General features: G+C 36.7%; 1 protein-coding gene across 1 annotated transcript; it reads left to right on the top strand.

Moving 5' to 3' along the window:
- Positions 1 to 1569: 1569 nt before the first annotated feature.
- LOC104274069 (vitamin D 25-hydroxylase) lies at positions 1570 to 6427 on the top strand. The gene is made up of 5 exons (XM_009869594.1): positions 1570 to 1642; positions 2370 to 2561; positions 2858 to 3490; positions 4555 to 4884; positions 6084 to 6427. The coding sequence occupies exons 1-5, from the start codon at positions 1570 to 1572 to the stop codon at positions 6257 to 6259; spliced, it is 1404 nt and encodes a 467-aa protein (XP_009867896.1). The 3' UTR covers positions 6260 to 6427.
- The last annotated feature ends 5957 nt before the right edge of the window (positions 6428 to 12384 follow it).

Genomic DNA, 12384 nt, shown 5'->3' with positions numbered 1-12384 from the left:
CGGAGGGCAGCTGCCGGGGTGGCCGGCCCTGCCCGTGCTTTGGCGTTTCGGGGCGAGGCTTAAAGCGGGGTCCTGCTGCAGCTACAAGTGACTCGCTTGATTCCTGTGCACAAGTCTTGGACGCACCCAGAGGGCTTAAAATAAACAAATGGGAACGGAACAGCAGGCACTTGAATCATGAAACATTTTCACTGAAAGCACGTTTCTTCAAAGTACCTTCAGTGGCATACCTAGAATACCTAGAGTCAGTTCGTGTAACTACAGTAGGATGGGGTTTTTTTTCGCATACGTCAGTTGTTTCTTTTCATCAGTTTCGAGCAACCAGTCTATTCTTACAGGCATCATAAAAGTTTAACCCAAACTAGATCTAGCAGGCAGGTATCAGTGTATGTACGTGTGCACGTGTACGTAGGCACACACACAGAGGTCTGTGTCTGGCAAGCATTGGTTTGTCTGAAACATCACATTCTTCAAACTGCTAGAAATGTTTAAATATAACACCACTAACAAACAAATAAAACAGTTGCTAGAACTTGTCTGTTAAAAGCTTTTGTCCAAATCATTTATGAAACATACAGCAGAAACAGAGTATGTTGGTCCTTTCATGAATGAGAAGCAAAGCAAAGTGTGTGAATTAAAGGCAACCTAAATGGCAGACACAAAATGATAGAATTATATTCTGTTTCATTTATTTGGCAGTAGAAAAAAGTGAGTGTGTTTCAAGAAAAACACTAGGACAAATAGAATGGAAATCGGAAAGAAGATATGTTATCAAATAAACTAAGCTTTCTACTTGCCTTGAATGCTGTATGTAGTTCTAGTTGCCTATCGGAAAAGATCCTGCAGCATTTGAGGGAACTTGGAGATAGCGTATCAGGATTTGTGAGGCTCTGGAAAAATACAGTGAAGATTTTTTTTTTAATTCTGTATGACATAGGAAGAAAGACAAACAAGCTATGATCACGTATACAAAACTTGCAAATGGTTTGCAGGAACATATTGGAAGAGTCTTGTCACTTAAAAACGAGCCCTTATAACGGTAAAATATCAAGTTTGCTAAAACAAAATAGGCATAAAATCATTTAGGTTGGAAAAACCCATAAAGATCATTGAGTCCAACCATTAATTAAGCACTGCCAAGTCCACCACGAAACCATGTTCCTGAGCACCACATCTACTCATCCTTTAAGTGCCTCTGGGGATGGTGACTCCACCATTCCCTGAGCAGCCTGTGCCAGTGCTTGGCAACCCTTTCAGTGACAGCCCACTCGGCATGGAACGTGTAACTAGGCTGTCATTACTGCATATTGTGGAGGTCAGCAGCTCCGAGATGAAGGCAAAAGTAGAGATCAGTATCAGGAAAAGCACAGATTTATAATGCTAAGAAAAGTATGGAGAAGGATATAGGATTTCAGTCCTGAGTTTAGGCTTGGTTTCAATTTTTAAAACTTAGGTTGAGATTTTCATTTTGCTTATCCTGTATGTGCCTTCTGTAGGATGTATTGCATCTTTCTCCAAAGCATCTAGTGCTAACCACTTCTGCAAACGGGAGATGGGACTAGCTGGGCCATGCTGGCATTTGTTGGCTGTCATCATGGCTCTCACTTCTATCACCGGGTGGTTCTTTGGGAGCCTGTGCAAAGTAAGCTGGTGTCCAGTTTCAGAGGTAGAAAGGACTGGGTGCTGCTTGGTTGTTTTCACAACTGACACCACTTTTGTGTCTGCCGTTACTAAGTGACATGTTGGAAGTCTTTGTGATACGAACTTGTAGCGTCAGCCACAGTGCCCATAACCACGTTGAGCTATTGGGAGGAGGAGCAGATGCAGGAGTAAAGCTTTCCTCCCTCCCGCGGAAACAGTCTCAGGAAATTAGGAAAGCAGGCAATATATGTATTTTAGTTCTAGTTCTTTTCTCTCAGCTATGTCTTAGATCGATAATGTTATGTGACAATACATTATTTTCTGGCACATCTCAGGGTGCTTTCCCTCCATAAGAGCATCTTGATTTTCTAGCTGAAACAGAAGGATACTTACGTATCTTCATATACCCTTGCTACTCATGCATTGTCATACCAAATTCACATCTTTTAAATGACTATATGAAAGTATCCTCAGTCCTTTTTTTGGAGAGTTGGTCACTTTAGGTGCACAGCAAAGCACAGAATGTAGTGTGGGGTAGTTTACTTTTATCTTTTGATAGAGTCAGGTAGCTCACAAGAGACTCTACTGTGCAATGCCACAGCTGTATCACCTCTGCTTACCTGTATGCCCTGCTGAAGTTTACTCAAGCCTGTATTTTGCATCGCTGTTTAGTGTGGTTTCACTATTTTGTTACTTGTTTTGACCTTTTTTCATTATTGGTTATTAAGATTCGGTTGTAATAGCATTTTACATTTTTTATTATTTTTCCCCCCCAAAGATCTTCAGTCTTGATCTTGGAGGTATATCTGCTATTGTACTGAATGGCTATGATGCAGTAAAAGAATGCCTTGTTCATCAAAGTGAAATTTTTTCAGATAGACCGTCTCTTCCCTTGTTTAAGAAGCTGACAAACATGGGAGGTAAGTGCTAATGTCTTTTATATAACAATGTAATTTTTGCCCAATAGATGGGTTTACGATCACATGAAATATTTGCTGTAGCTGTTTCCTTTACTTCTTTATCTCCTTGCATAAAATACTTGATACACTTCTTTGAAGATGTTATTTGGAAAGGATTGTCACTGTTGGACTATGTTCCATAGCAAGATTTTTGTAATATTTTGTATCATTTTTTTGTTTTGTTAAATAATTTTATTATCTCATGGGCGGGGAAGATAAAGCGTTGCATAAAATACTGTGTCAAAATATTTTTCCAGGCTTACTGAACAGTAAATATGGCAGAGGATGGACAGAACATCGCAAATTAGCTGTAAATACCTTTCGAATTTTTGGATATGGTCAAAGGTCCTTTGAACACAAAATTTCAGAAGAATCTATGTTTTTTCTTGATGCCATTGATACATACAAAGGCAGACCATTTGATCTTAAGCATTTGATAACAAATGCTGTTTCAAACATTACTAATTTGATTATTTTTGGAGAACGTTTCACATATGAAGATACTGAATTTCAGCACATGATTGAGATTTTTAGTGAAAATATTGAATTAGCTGCTAGTGCTTCTGTATTTTTATATAATGCTTTTCCTTGGATTGGTATCTTGCCATTTGGGAAGCACCAGCAGCTGTTTAAAAATGCAGCTGAAGTCTATGACTTTCTTCATGAGCTTATTGAACGTGTCTCTGAAAATAGGAAGCCTCAGTCACCTCGACATTTTGTAGATGCATATTTAGATGAGATGGATTGCAATGCAAATGATCCAGAATCTACCTATTCAAGAGAAAACTTAATTTTCTCCGTTGGAGAGCTCATCATAGCTGGGACAGAAACCACAACAAATGTTCTAAGATGGGCGGTGTTATTTATGGCTCTTTATCCAAACATTCAAGGTAAGAACTTTGACATTTTGAGGAACTGATACACTTTCCTATTGCAAATTTAAAATGCTTTTTCAGAGTGATGCAGTGATCCATTGTCATAACCAAAAAGGAAGGTCTGTATATATAAATTCTATCGTATCATTTGCCAGATATACTATGGACTATATTTGCCAAATATACTAAGATGTGAAAAGCTTATTTTACATGCAGGTGAAGAAGATGTCAAAAGTCAGGTATGATGATAAAATTTTAGGATATTTTTTGTGTATAAATTTTAATGAAGCTTTAGTATTTTTAATAAAGTAATTCTAATATATTTAAAGTTAGTTTTGTGATGCACAGTATTGGTTGGCTGATGTACTAATCTATGTACTAATCTGCAATTGGACAGATTTTCATTATCGGTTTCACAGGAATTGTAAAACTCCAACTTTTTTTTAGGTAGTTGTATGGCAGTTTCAACAAAGTGTCTCAGGAAGAAGAAAAGGCAGTTTGAATGCCTTGAGATTATTTAAGTAACCTATGAACTTAGTTTTTAAAATAACTTAAAAAAAAGGAGATCAAATTTGTTCCTTTTCAGTTAAATTCAGACTCCCATCCCTCTTAACTCTCACTGTGTTATATCAGGAATTTTCAGTTTAAGAGTGAAAGATTTTTACACTTTAACAGTTGTAAAGAATCACAGCAGAATTAGACAAGGGAAAGTTTAAGTGGCTAATTTCAGTGCTATGTGTGTTCACTCAAGTATTTAATGTACTTTATCTTTGCAGTCTTTTGCTTGTGTCTTTATTTTTGAAGAGCTCCAGAAATAATCACATACACAAACAAAGAAAAATATGTTAAACCACAATTTTACTGAGAATAATTACTTCCAATATTAAGATTACTGGTATATATGCTAGTAGTACTTCCTACTAGCAGGATAAGGAATATAGAATTTAAAGCTTATAAGCTACTGTATTTTATGTATTTCATGTTTCAGTATCCTTTTAAAAGTATGTATTTTATAGCTTAAATTAAAAAATAAAGGATAGTACACAATAAACACCAACTTTTATTCCTCTTCCTAACAGGGCAAGTTCAAAAAGAAATCGATTTAGTCATCGGCCCAAACAAAATGCCTGCCTTAGAAGAGAAATGCAAAATGCCGTACACTGAGGCTGTTCTACATGAAGTTCTAAGATTCTGTAACATAGTTCCACTAGGTATTTTCCACGCAACTTCTAAAGATACTGTTGTGCGTGGTTATTCTATTCCCGAAGGCACGACAGTCATTACAAACCTCTACTCTGTTCATTTTGATGAAAAATACTGGAGCAATCCAGAAGTGTTTTCTCCTGAGAGATTTTTGGACAGCAGCGGGCAGTTTGTCAAGAAAGATGCATTTATTCCTTTTTCACTAGGTAAGAACGATTCCTTCCACTGTTTCTTTTCATCATTCTAGAGAAGTATAAGCGATGGCGATAAATCAGGAATGGACAGGATGATAAAACAGCTACTTTAAATATACTCAATATAATAATGCACTCTGGACAAAATACATACTAGCATAATATCTTTCATATAGATGAGCTCATCATTATGTATAAACTAATAAAAAAACCAGTATCTTCTAATCTGAGTAATATATACATTTTTTATCATTGCAGTACACAAGTGTTAGTCGTTGCACAATTGATAATTATTTGCTGCTGAAGCCATTATATACATGGGATTTACACAACAGCTTTCAAATTTCAGCACTTAGATCAGCAGCAGAAATTGCAGATTTTATTCAGAACTACCTTGGGGATCAGCATGTAGCACTGGTTCTGTCCTGAGGAAATATTCCGGCAGTTCTAAATCATTAGGGATTTGTCTTTTGTAAGTGGGAATAATTTACCTTATATATGATTATCAACCTAAAAAATATGGCATTCTGTTTAAGCTACCTGAAAGACATAGTCTAGTGTAGAGGGTGACTTAGTTTACTTATTTGGGATGTTCTTTGTCCTAAATGTAGGAGACAAGGCAAATCTCTAAAATCTAAATGGTTCAATTTAGCTTTGCTGAAGTCCACCTTTATTGTGTATTCTGTTACGTTTCTTTCTGCTTGTTTGACCTTACCAGTGCCAGATGTTGCTATCCATTCATCTGTGTCTTCCACAACCGCATTTACTCTGTTACTAATCAGAACAGGAACTAATGTTTAAAGGCAATATCCAGACCTGTTTCATATCTTTCTGCTTACCAGGTTGTAATAATTGCCAGATAATAATGACTGACAGTAGATGTAATTAAGAAAATAATAGGGAACAAAGGCTGAGATTCACAGTATCACATTTTTAAAGCATATTCTGTCTTGATTGGCACTTCATGAAAAATAGCTGATAGCTTCTATAAATAATTTTGACAGAATTAATTAAAATGGTATTTGTTTAGCAAGAGAAACAAATTCTCTAAACTCCATTTCTTGCTGTAATTTATCATGTATCCTTTCCATACTATACCAAGCTCATGCAGCTCCTCTTAGAGCATAGAAATGACCATTCTTAATTATAATAAGAGTGAAAATATAATTGAACGCATTTTAAGTCTTTTCAAAACCTTCTTTTCAATTCAGGAAGACGACATTGTCTTGGAGAACAGCTAGCTCGAATGGAAATGTTTTTGTTTTTCACTTCATTACTACAACGATTTCACTTGTGTTTTCCTCATGGCGTGATTCCAGATCTCAAACCAAGATTAGGCATGACATTACAACCACAGCCATACCTTATCTGTGCGGAAAGACGGTGAAGAGAAGGGTCAAGATTGTCAGGTGGAGTACAGTGCTCCAAGTTACAGCTGAGAATCCACTTCGCCTTCTATTTCTAAAGAACAAAAATTTAAAGGACTCACAGATAAATTCTGACTATTTGTACACAAGTTAATAGTTTCTTTTTACTTGCTTCTCATTAAGAAAAAGGTCAACCAAAACCGTGAAACCTGTCCTCTTTTTAAAGTTGGTGTTTTCACTCCAGAAGTCTGGTTTGGATCTAACTTCTGATTCAGCTTTTAAATATTTAATTACTTAGCAAGCCCTTTTACTTTGAGAGGCTATTTTAATAAGCATGGACAATATTGCTCAAAATGGTTATACCCAGTTTCATTACATTATTCCAACTAAGCTGTTCTTTATTTAAAATTAAATTTACATAGCTAAAAAGGTTTAAAAGGTAACTACTTAAATTTATGCAACTCAGAGTAAACTATCTTTTCCAGCCTTGACAAACAAGTTGTCAAAGTGTTTTAATCCTTCCTTCTCCTTGCACTGTCTTCCCAGCTGGTCATAATCTTCTAGTGAATCAGATAACCATGTGAATTCACAGAACCACAGAATCATAGAATGGTTTAGGTTGGAAGGAACCTTAATGATCATCTAGTTCCAACCCCCTGCCATGGGCAGGGACACCTTCCACTTGCCCAGGTTGCTCAAAACTCCATCTTTTATGCTTCTCATTTAGTAATGTACACAAACAGTTTAATTATTGCCATAGTCCTCACAATTATGGCAATCTTTTTTGCCAGATTATTGCATTTCCAGACTTACGTCCTCCATTGCATCCCAACACAATGCATTATATAATGACTAATTTCTGCCTAAGTAGTCTGAAAAAAAGTGTTTGTGTTACCAGAGTCACATACAACCATACTAGGAGTCAAGAAAACACGCTGCTCGTGAGCCTGACCACAGAAAAGACCCTTTAGGGAGGGGGAGTGGAATAGGGTGGGGAGAAACAGATTTTAAATGGATTTTAAGCACAAGTTTTAGGCGTAACAGCTACTCTTGACTTTGTCAGCTTCATTTTTTCTAGTCTGGACATCTATCCTGTTATTGGTGGATAAAGATTTATGTCTGCAGGCCCAACAGGAGAACCCGATACTCTAAACATGGTATGTTCAGTCCCCACTATGTGGGAAGAAATAGGGCCTCAGAACTGAATGTCAGACCTCGCTCCTTATACAGCTTGTGTTTCAGCATGTAGCTACAGGAAAGTTCAAAAGCAGGAACTGGTGGTTTCCTGGTGGCTGATGTTTTCAGCTTATACTGAGCAGAAACACTTCCTTTCTTTGAAACAGCAGAACAGAAGGGTCAAACAGAGCTAATACTAGTCCACTTACATAAGGGCCTCCTGACCTAAGATGCAGCAGATCCAGATTAGATTACTTACTATGAGGGTAGTCACACCCATATGTCTCACAGAGAGCATCTCAAACACGTTCCTGGTGCTCTGAAGAGGGCGAGCAGGCTGCTCCTGCTGAGTAACTCCTTTCTGCAGAGAAGATTCAACAGGGAGAAGAAGGAGGTAAGCCTGATTGCTGTGCACTGGACACACCATGAAAGCTGTGAATAACGCACTGCTAAGATGTGGTGGGGCCTAGGTGCCAAGATGGAGGATTTTCTGGATACCTGCATAAGCAGGTGTTGGGTGCTTGTGAAATGCTTAAGTAAAGAATGTGGAATCTACTGAATTTAGGTGCCTTCCATATGATGCAATACCAAACGCAGTAGCAAACAGAAGATCTGAACTCGTGGGAATTCTTGCTATAGTCCAGTTTGTGCTCTTAGATCAGCCAGGCAGAGTTTTGTTAATATCTGGGCTGCAAGAACTGTAGGCCATCCTTTGGTTAAAATGTGATTCAGATAATCCAAAGTGAAGTGGGGGGAAGATTTAAAAAAATCAAGAACCAGTTCTTGCAGGAGCTATGTTCAAAATGCAGCTGGCCAGTGATAATTCCCTTTTGTTGAAGTATTTTGAGATCTAACTCCTGGCTAGTCTTTAATCCATTTAATGAGAACCATATTGATTATATGTCATTCTGGTTTCTAAATCAAAATGCCTTCTAAAAGCCTCAGAATATAAATCCAAACTTCTACCATTATCTGCCAACTTACAGTCTCGTTTAAGCAATCAAATACATTTGACAATCTGTCTTTGCTATAAATCTATATCACTATTAGTTATATTTACATGTTTCATTCTATATCAACTTTTGCATTATTTTCCCTCTGACTTGGAATTATCCTAATGATCCAATTTAATAATTTGAAATACCAACATAATAACATTTTTTTCCAGTCCTCTGGAACATCTCCATTGTACCAAGACGGATCAGTAATGAACAGTAGCCAGCCAGATGTTCAGAATTTCCTGGTGAGTTTTCTACAGCTGAAGTATCTAGCATAGCTGGCTGCTAATCTAACTTTGTTTTGGGATTAAAGGTTGATATATTAACCAGTATATCTTTTTCTAGTTGTAATATTTAAGGATGAAAAAAGACATTAAGTAATGTGTTGAGGTAAGATAGTTCCTATTTGCACAGATTTTTCCTATCTGGCTTTTAATGTCCTAATGTTTTGGATTAAAACAATTTGCCCAGATACTCATGGAAAGATATCCTGGAGTTTAAGTTGTAACCTCTGCTTTTGTGTTTCTGTATATTAAATGCCATTTATTGTGCTCTCGGTTTTGCCATTTTCCTAAGTTTTATTCCCTCCAACATTTATGGTCATCTCATTTTTCTATTTATAGTATTTTGCATTTTCTGCAATTCTGAAAGAGCTTGGGTTTCATGGTGGCTTGTAAGTTAAACATGAACATTACCTGTGCAGCCAAAACATCTTGTGTTTGAAAAGTAAACTCTCAATATAGATTGGTCTATGATGGTACAGACGTGCATTTTCATAACAGCTAGAGTCTGAGGTGTGGGGTTTTTTTGGCATTGGGCCTTATAATTCAAACCCTTTGTTTAATCAAGATCAAGTTAAACTTCTGTTCTGGAAATATTATGCCTTATTTTGTCCTTTCATACAATACAATTTGAGGATCAGCAGATTCTTCCATTTCTAGATTATCCCTTTAGATATATTTGAAGGCTGTACTATCTTGATGTTGATGTGATTAGAATCAGGCAGAATCTATACTCAGAGTGGTCATTTCTTGGGAAGACTGCCAGACTTCAGGAGACATTAGGTTTGTTACATTCTTCTGAATAAGTAACATTCCAAATAGATTAAATCCATTAAAATAATGGAGCATATCAGGAATGTGCAATCTAATCCAATAGTTTACTATTACTGCAGCAGATGGATGCTTGCCTAAAACTTTACATGGGACATATACCAGCCTATAGTAATACACCAACAACCAGAATAAACTTACTATTTATTCCTTTGGTGTTTTCAAACGCTGACTTCCTTTTCTAAGCTCACACTAAGAATCTTAAAAGAAATATTTTTAATTTGTATAAACTATGACTTATCAGAAGCATGAAAAAGTATTGCATATAAAAGAAGATGAGCTTTTTACGTGACAGTTGTTAGGATGCTTATCCACATAAGTGCCACCATTAGCATCTGGACAGGGGTCCCCACTGTATGCACCACAGACATGCTTACACCCTCACTCAAAGGAAGGAATAGAGAGCCCCACTGTTGTTCAGGTCCTTCACTAATAGAGGTATTCCAGGTAGGGTTTCACACCAATAAGGAATGAAAGTTAGGTAACAGAATTACTATAGATAAAGCATCTTAAAGAATTCCAGTTATTCTTAGGTAATGAAGTTTCCTTTCTCCACATGCATCCCTGTTTACGGAGTCCAAATGCCCTTTTGGTTCTCGTCAACTTATGCAATAAGATCAGTTAAGACAATAATGCTGGTAGATATGCACCACAGCAGATTTTTATAAGTCTAATCATTCCAGGAAAAACACTGGTACTTAGGACCTTTCTTGTGCCTATACAGGTTAGGAAGTTAATTTAATTGCTCTTTTTTTAGAAGCATATAAATTGCTTTTTAAAGCCCCTTCAAGGCATCCTCAAATCTTGTTCCATCACATTTCACATTGGATAAAGATACAGTTTCCCTCTCAAAAAATGTAAAGTATAAACTGTCACAGTACTGAGGGGAAACACAACATACCTTAATATCGCATTTGCTTCCTCACAAATTGTAGATACAGCCTACATAACATTCAAGTTCTTCATGTCATAACGAATGCCATTTGAAAAGAGACTATAAGAATAATTCATTCTTGATTGTAATAAAACTCAGTGTGCTAAGGGCTAAAATTTATCTAAAAATTCCCACTTCCTTAAACTAATCCTCTTTGTATGTATATGAATTACATCATCTTCAAAAGCACCCATCACCTCCCAATGTCATAAGTGCACTTTCGTAAGATCTGAAGAGGACCATGTATGTCTACCAATATGAAAAGTATAATAAGCTTTAGCAGACTAACTTTAGACAATCATATTTTTAAAAAGCATTTTGGCTACTGCATTTCCATTTATTCATAAGCTGTCAACTAGAAAGAATCCTAACTCTGGCTAAGTTTCAAACCTTGACTGTTTTTTCAAAAGGATTCTAGCTCTCTTCCTAAACAAATGGGAGATACATTACGTGTATCTCAAGAAATGGGAGATACATCACCAATTAAATACTCAGTAAATTAAAAGCTTTTAATATTCACTGAAATAGAGATTCAAATGACACATCCAATTCCTGTTGTTTGAATGTTACTGTCTGACTGTTTTCTACCATTGTGCACGTTTTCTTACAGGTATTTAAAGTGATCCTTATCAGATCTTTAGTCCTAGTATTTAAAAAGGGGTCCAGAGAGGATCTCACTAAATTATGGACTTCATTCATCTGACCCAGTAATACATTTTTCTGGAAGTTGTTCAGACCTTTTTTTTTTTTTTCCCCCCAAAGACTTCCTTAATACTCCAAGGCAATCTGTATTTCAGTGAGTCACAGACCTTTCAATCCTTAGACAATCAGCCATGTTGAGCCTAAATCTTGCTCTCTGCAATCTAAAGCTGTTACTTCTTGTCCTGAACACTGTGAACACTGAAAGCATTATTCTGATTACTTTGCTCTTTGAAGCAGCCTTATTAATTATTTAAAACCTTAGAATATCTCACACGAGTCTTGTTTTCTCTAGACTCAGAAAATCTCTTGAATTAATTTTAGCTTTCTCCTTCTCTTTAGGCCCTATCTTCCATATTTCTGGTCAGTCTCACTGGTCTGTACTGGAATTCTGCAATCTGCCTAATAGACATATTTTTCCCGAGGTGCAACATTTGAAATTAGAAACATTATTTTGGTAATGCCTTATTTATGATGAATGGAGAAAAATTAATACAAGCTCATTCTCAAAGATAAATAGGAGCACTTCTTCATTCACGTCTTTGACTGATGGAAAGCTTCGTTAATACGAGTCAGATAAACTGGCGATACCCCAGAGATTAATAAATTCTAGTAGGACAAATGTCATGATAAAAGAAAAAGAGGTACACTAAGTCCGTTTGAATGACCACATCTAGGAGCAAGTTTTCACACTTAACTGGCAGAGATAAATTCTGCAGTCGGCTCCCCCTATGCAATAAGTAATGTCAAGCTTACCCCATAGATTTTTGGCATAATACATTTTAAACTAAGCATTAGTCTTTGTTTTATATGCAAGTAAAATGCAAAGACTTTGATCTCATTCAAGGTGCAAAGGGTTCTGCTGATCTGAAGAGATGAGTCAGAAGTGACTCATCCATTTTTTGGCAAGGTACTTAGAACGTGGACAAATCACAAGGTGAATGGTAGGAATCACTTGAAACACTATGCCCTCCCACTGTTATTTAAAGGCTCTGTTGGGTTAATGTTACATACTTTTTTTCTGAAACCTCACAGATAAATCAGAAGGCAGAAGGTTTCTCCTCTGTATTTCTCCTCTTTACCTGGGTTTCACAGATGGTAACATTCTGCCAGGTGAGACAGCCTGTGTAGTAGAACCTATCATACACACCAGTCATCTCTTGAAGTACAGAAATCAAAAGATGACTCATGACGTACAGATTCCAAAAGAAACCTTCCGGTCAAAC

Source organism: Apaloderma vittatum, unplaced genomic scaffold, assembly GCF_000703405.1.
Source record: "Apaloderma vittatum isolate BGI_N311 unplaced genomic scaffold, ASM70340v1 scaffold12185, whole genome shotgun sequence".
NCBI lineage: Eukaryota > Metazoa > Chordata > Aves > Trogoniformes > Trogonidae > Apaloderma > Apaloderma vittatum.
This window is presented reverse-complemented; position numbering and strand designations above follow the sequence as displayed.

What these genes read in the sequence shown, in the direction of transcription:
- LOC104274069 (XM_009869594.1), top strand. Translation starts at nt 1,570, where the DNA reads ATGCTGGCATTTGTTGGCTGTCATCATGGCTCTCACTTCTATCACCGG. An exon ending in TCTTTATCCAAACATTCAAG is followed by an intron (nt 3,491 to 4,554) that starts GTAAGAACTTTG and finishes TCTTCCTAACAG; the next exon opens with GGCAAGTTCAAAAAGAAATC. An exon ending in ATTTATTCCTTTTTCACTAG is followed by an intron (nt 4,885 to 6,083) that starts GTAAGAACGATT and finishes TTTTCAATTCAG; the next exon opens with GAAGACGACATTGTCTTGGA.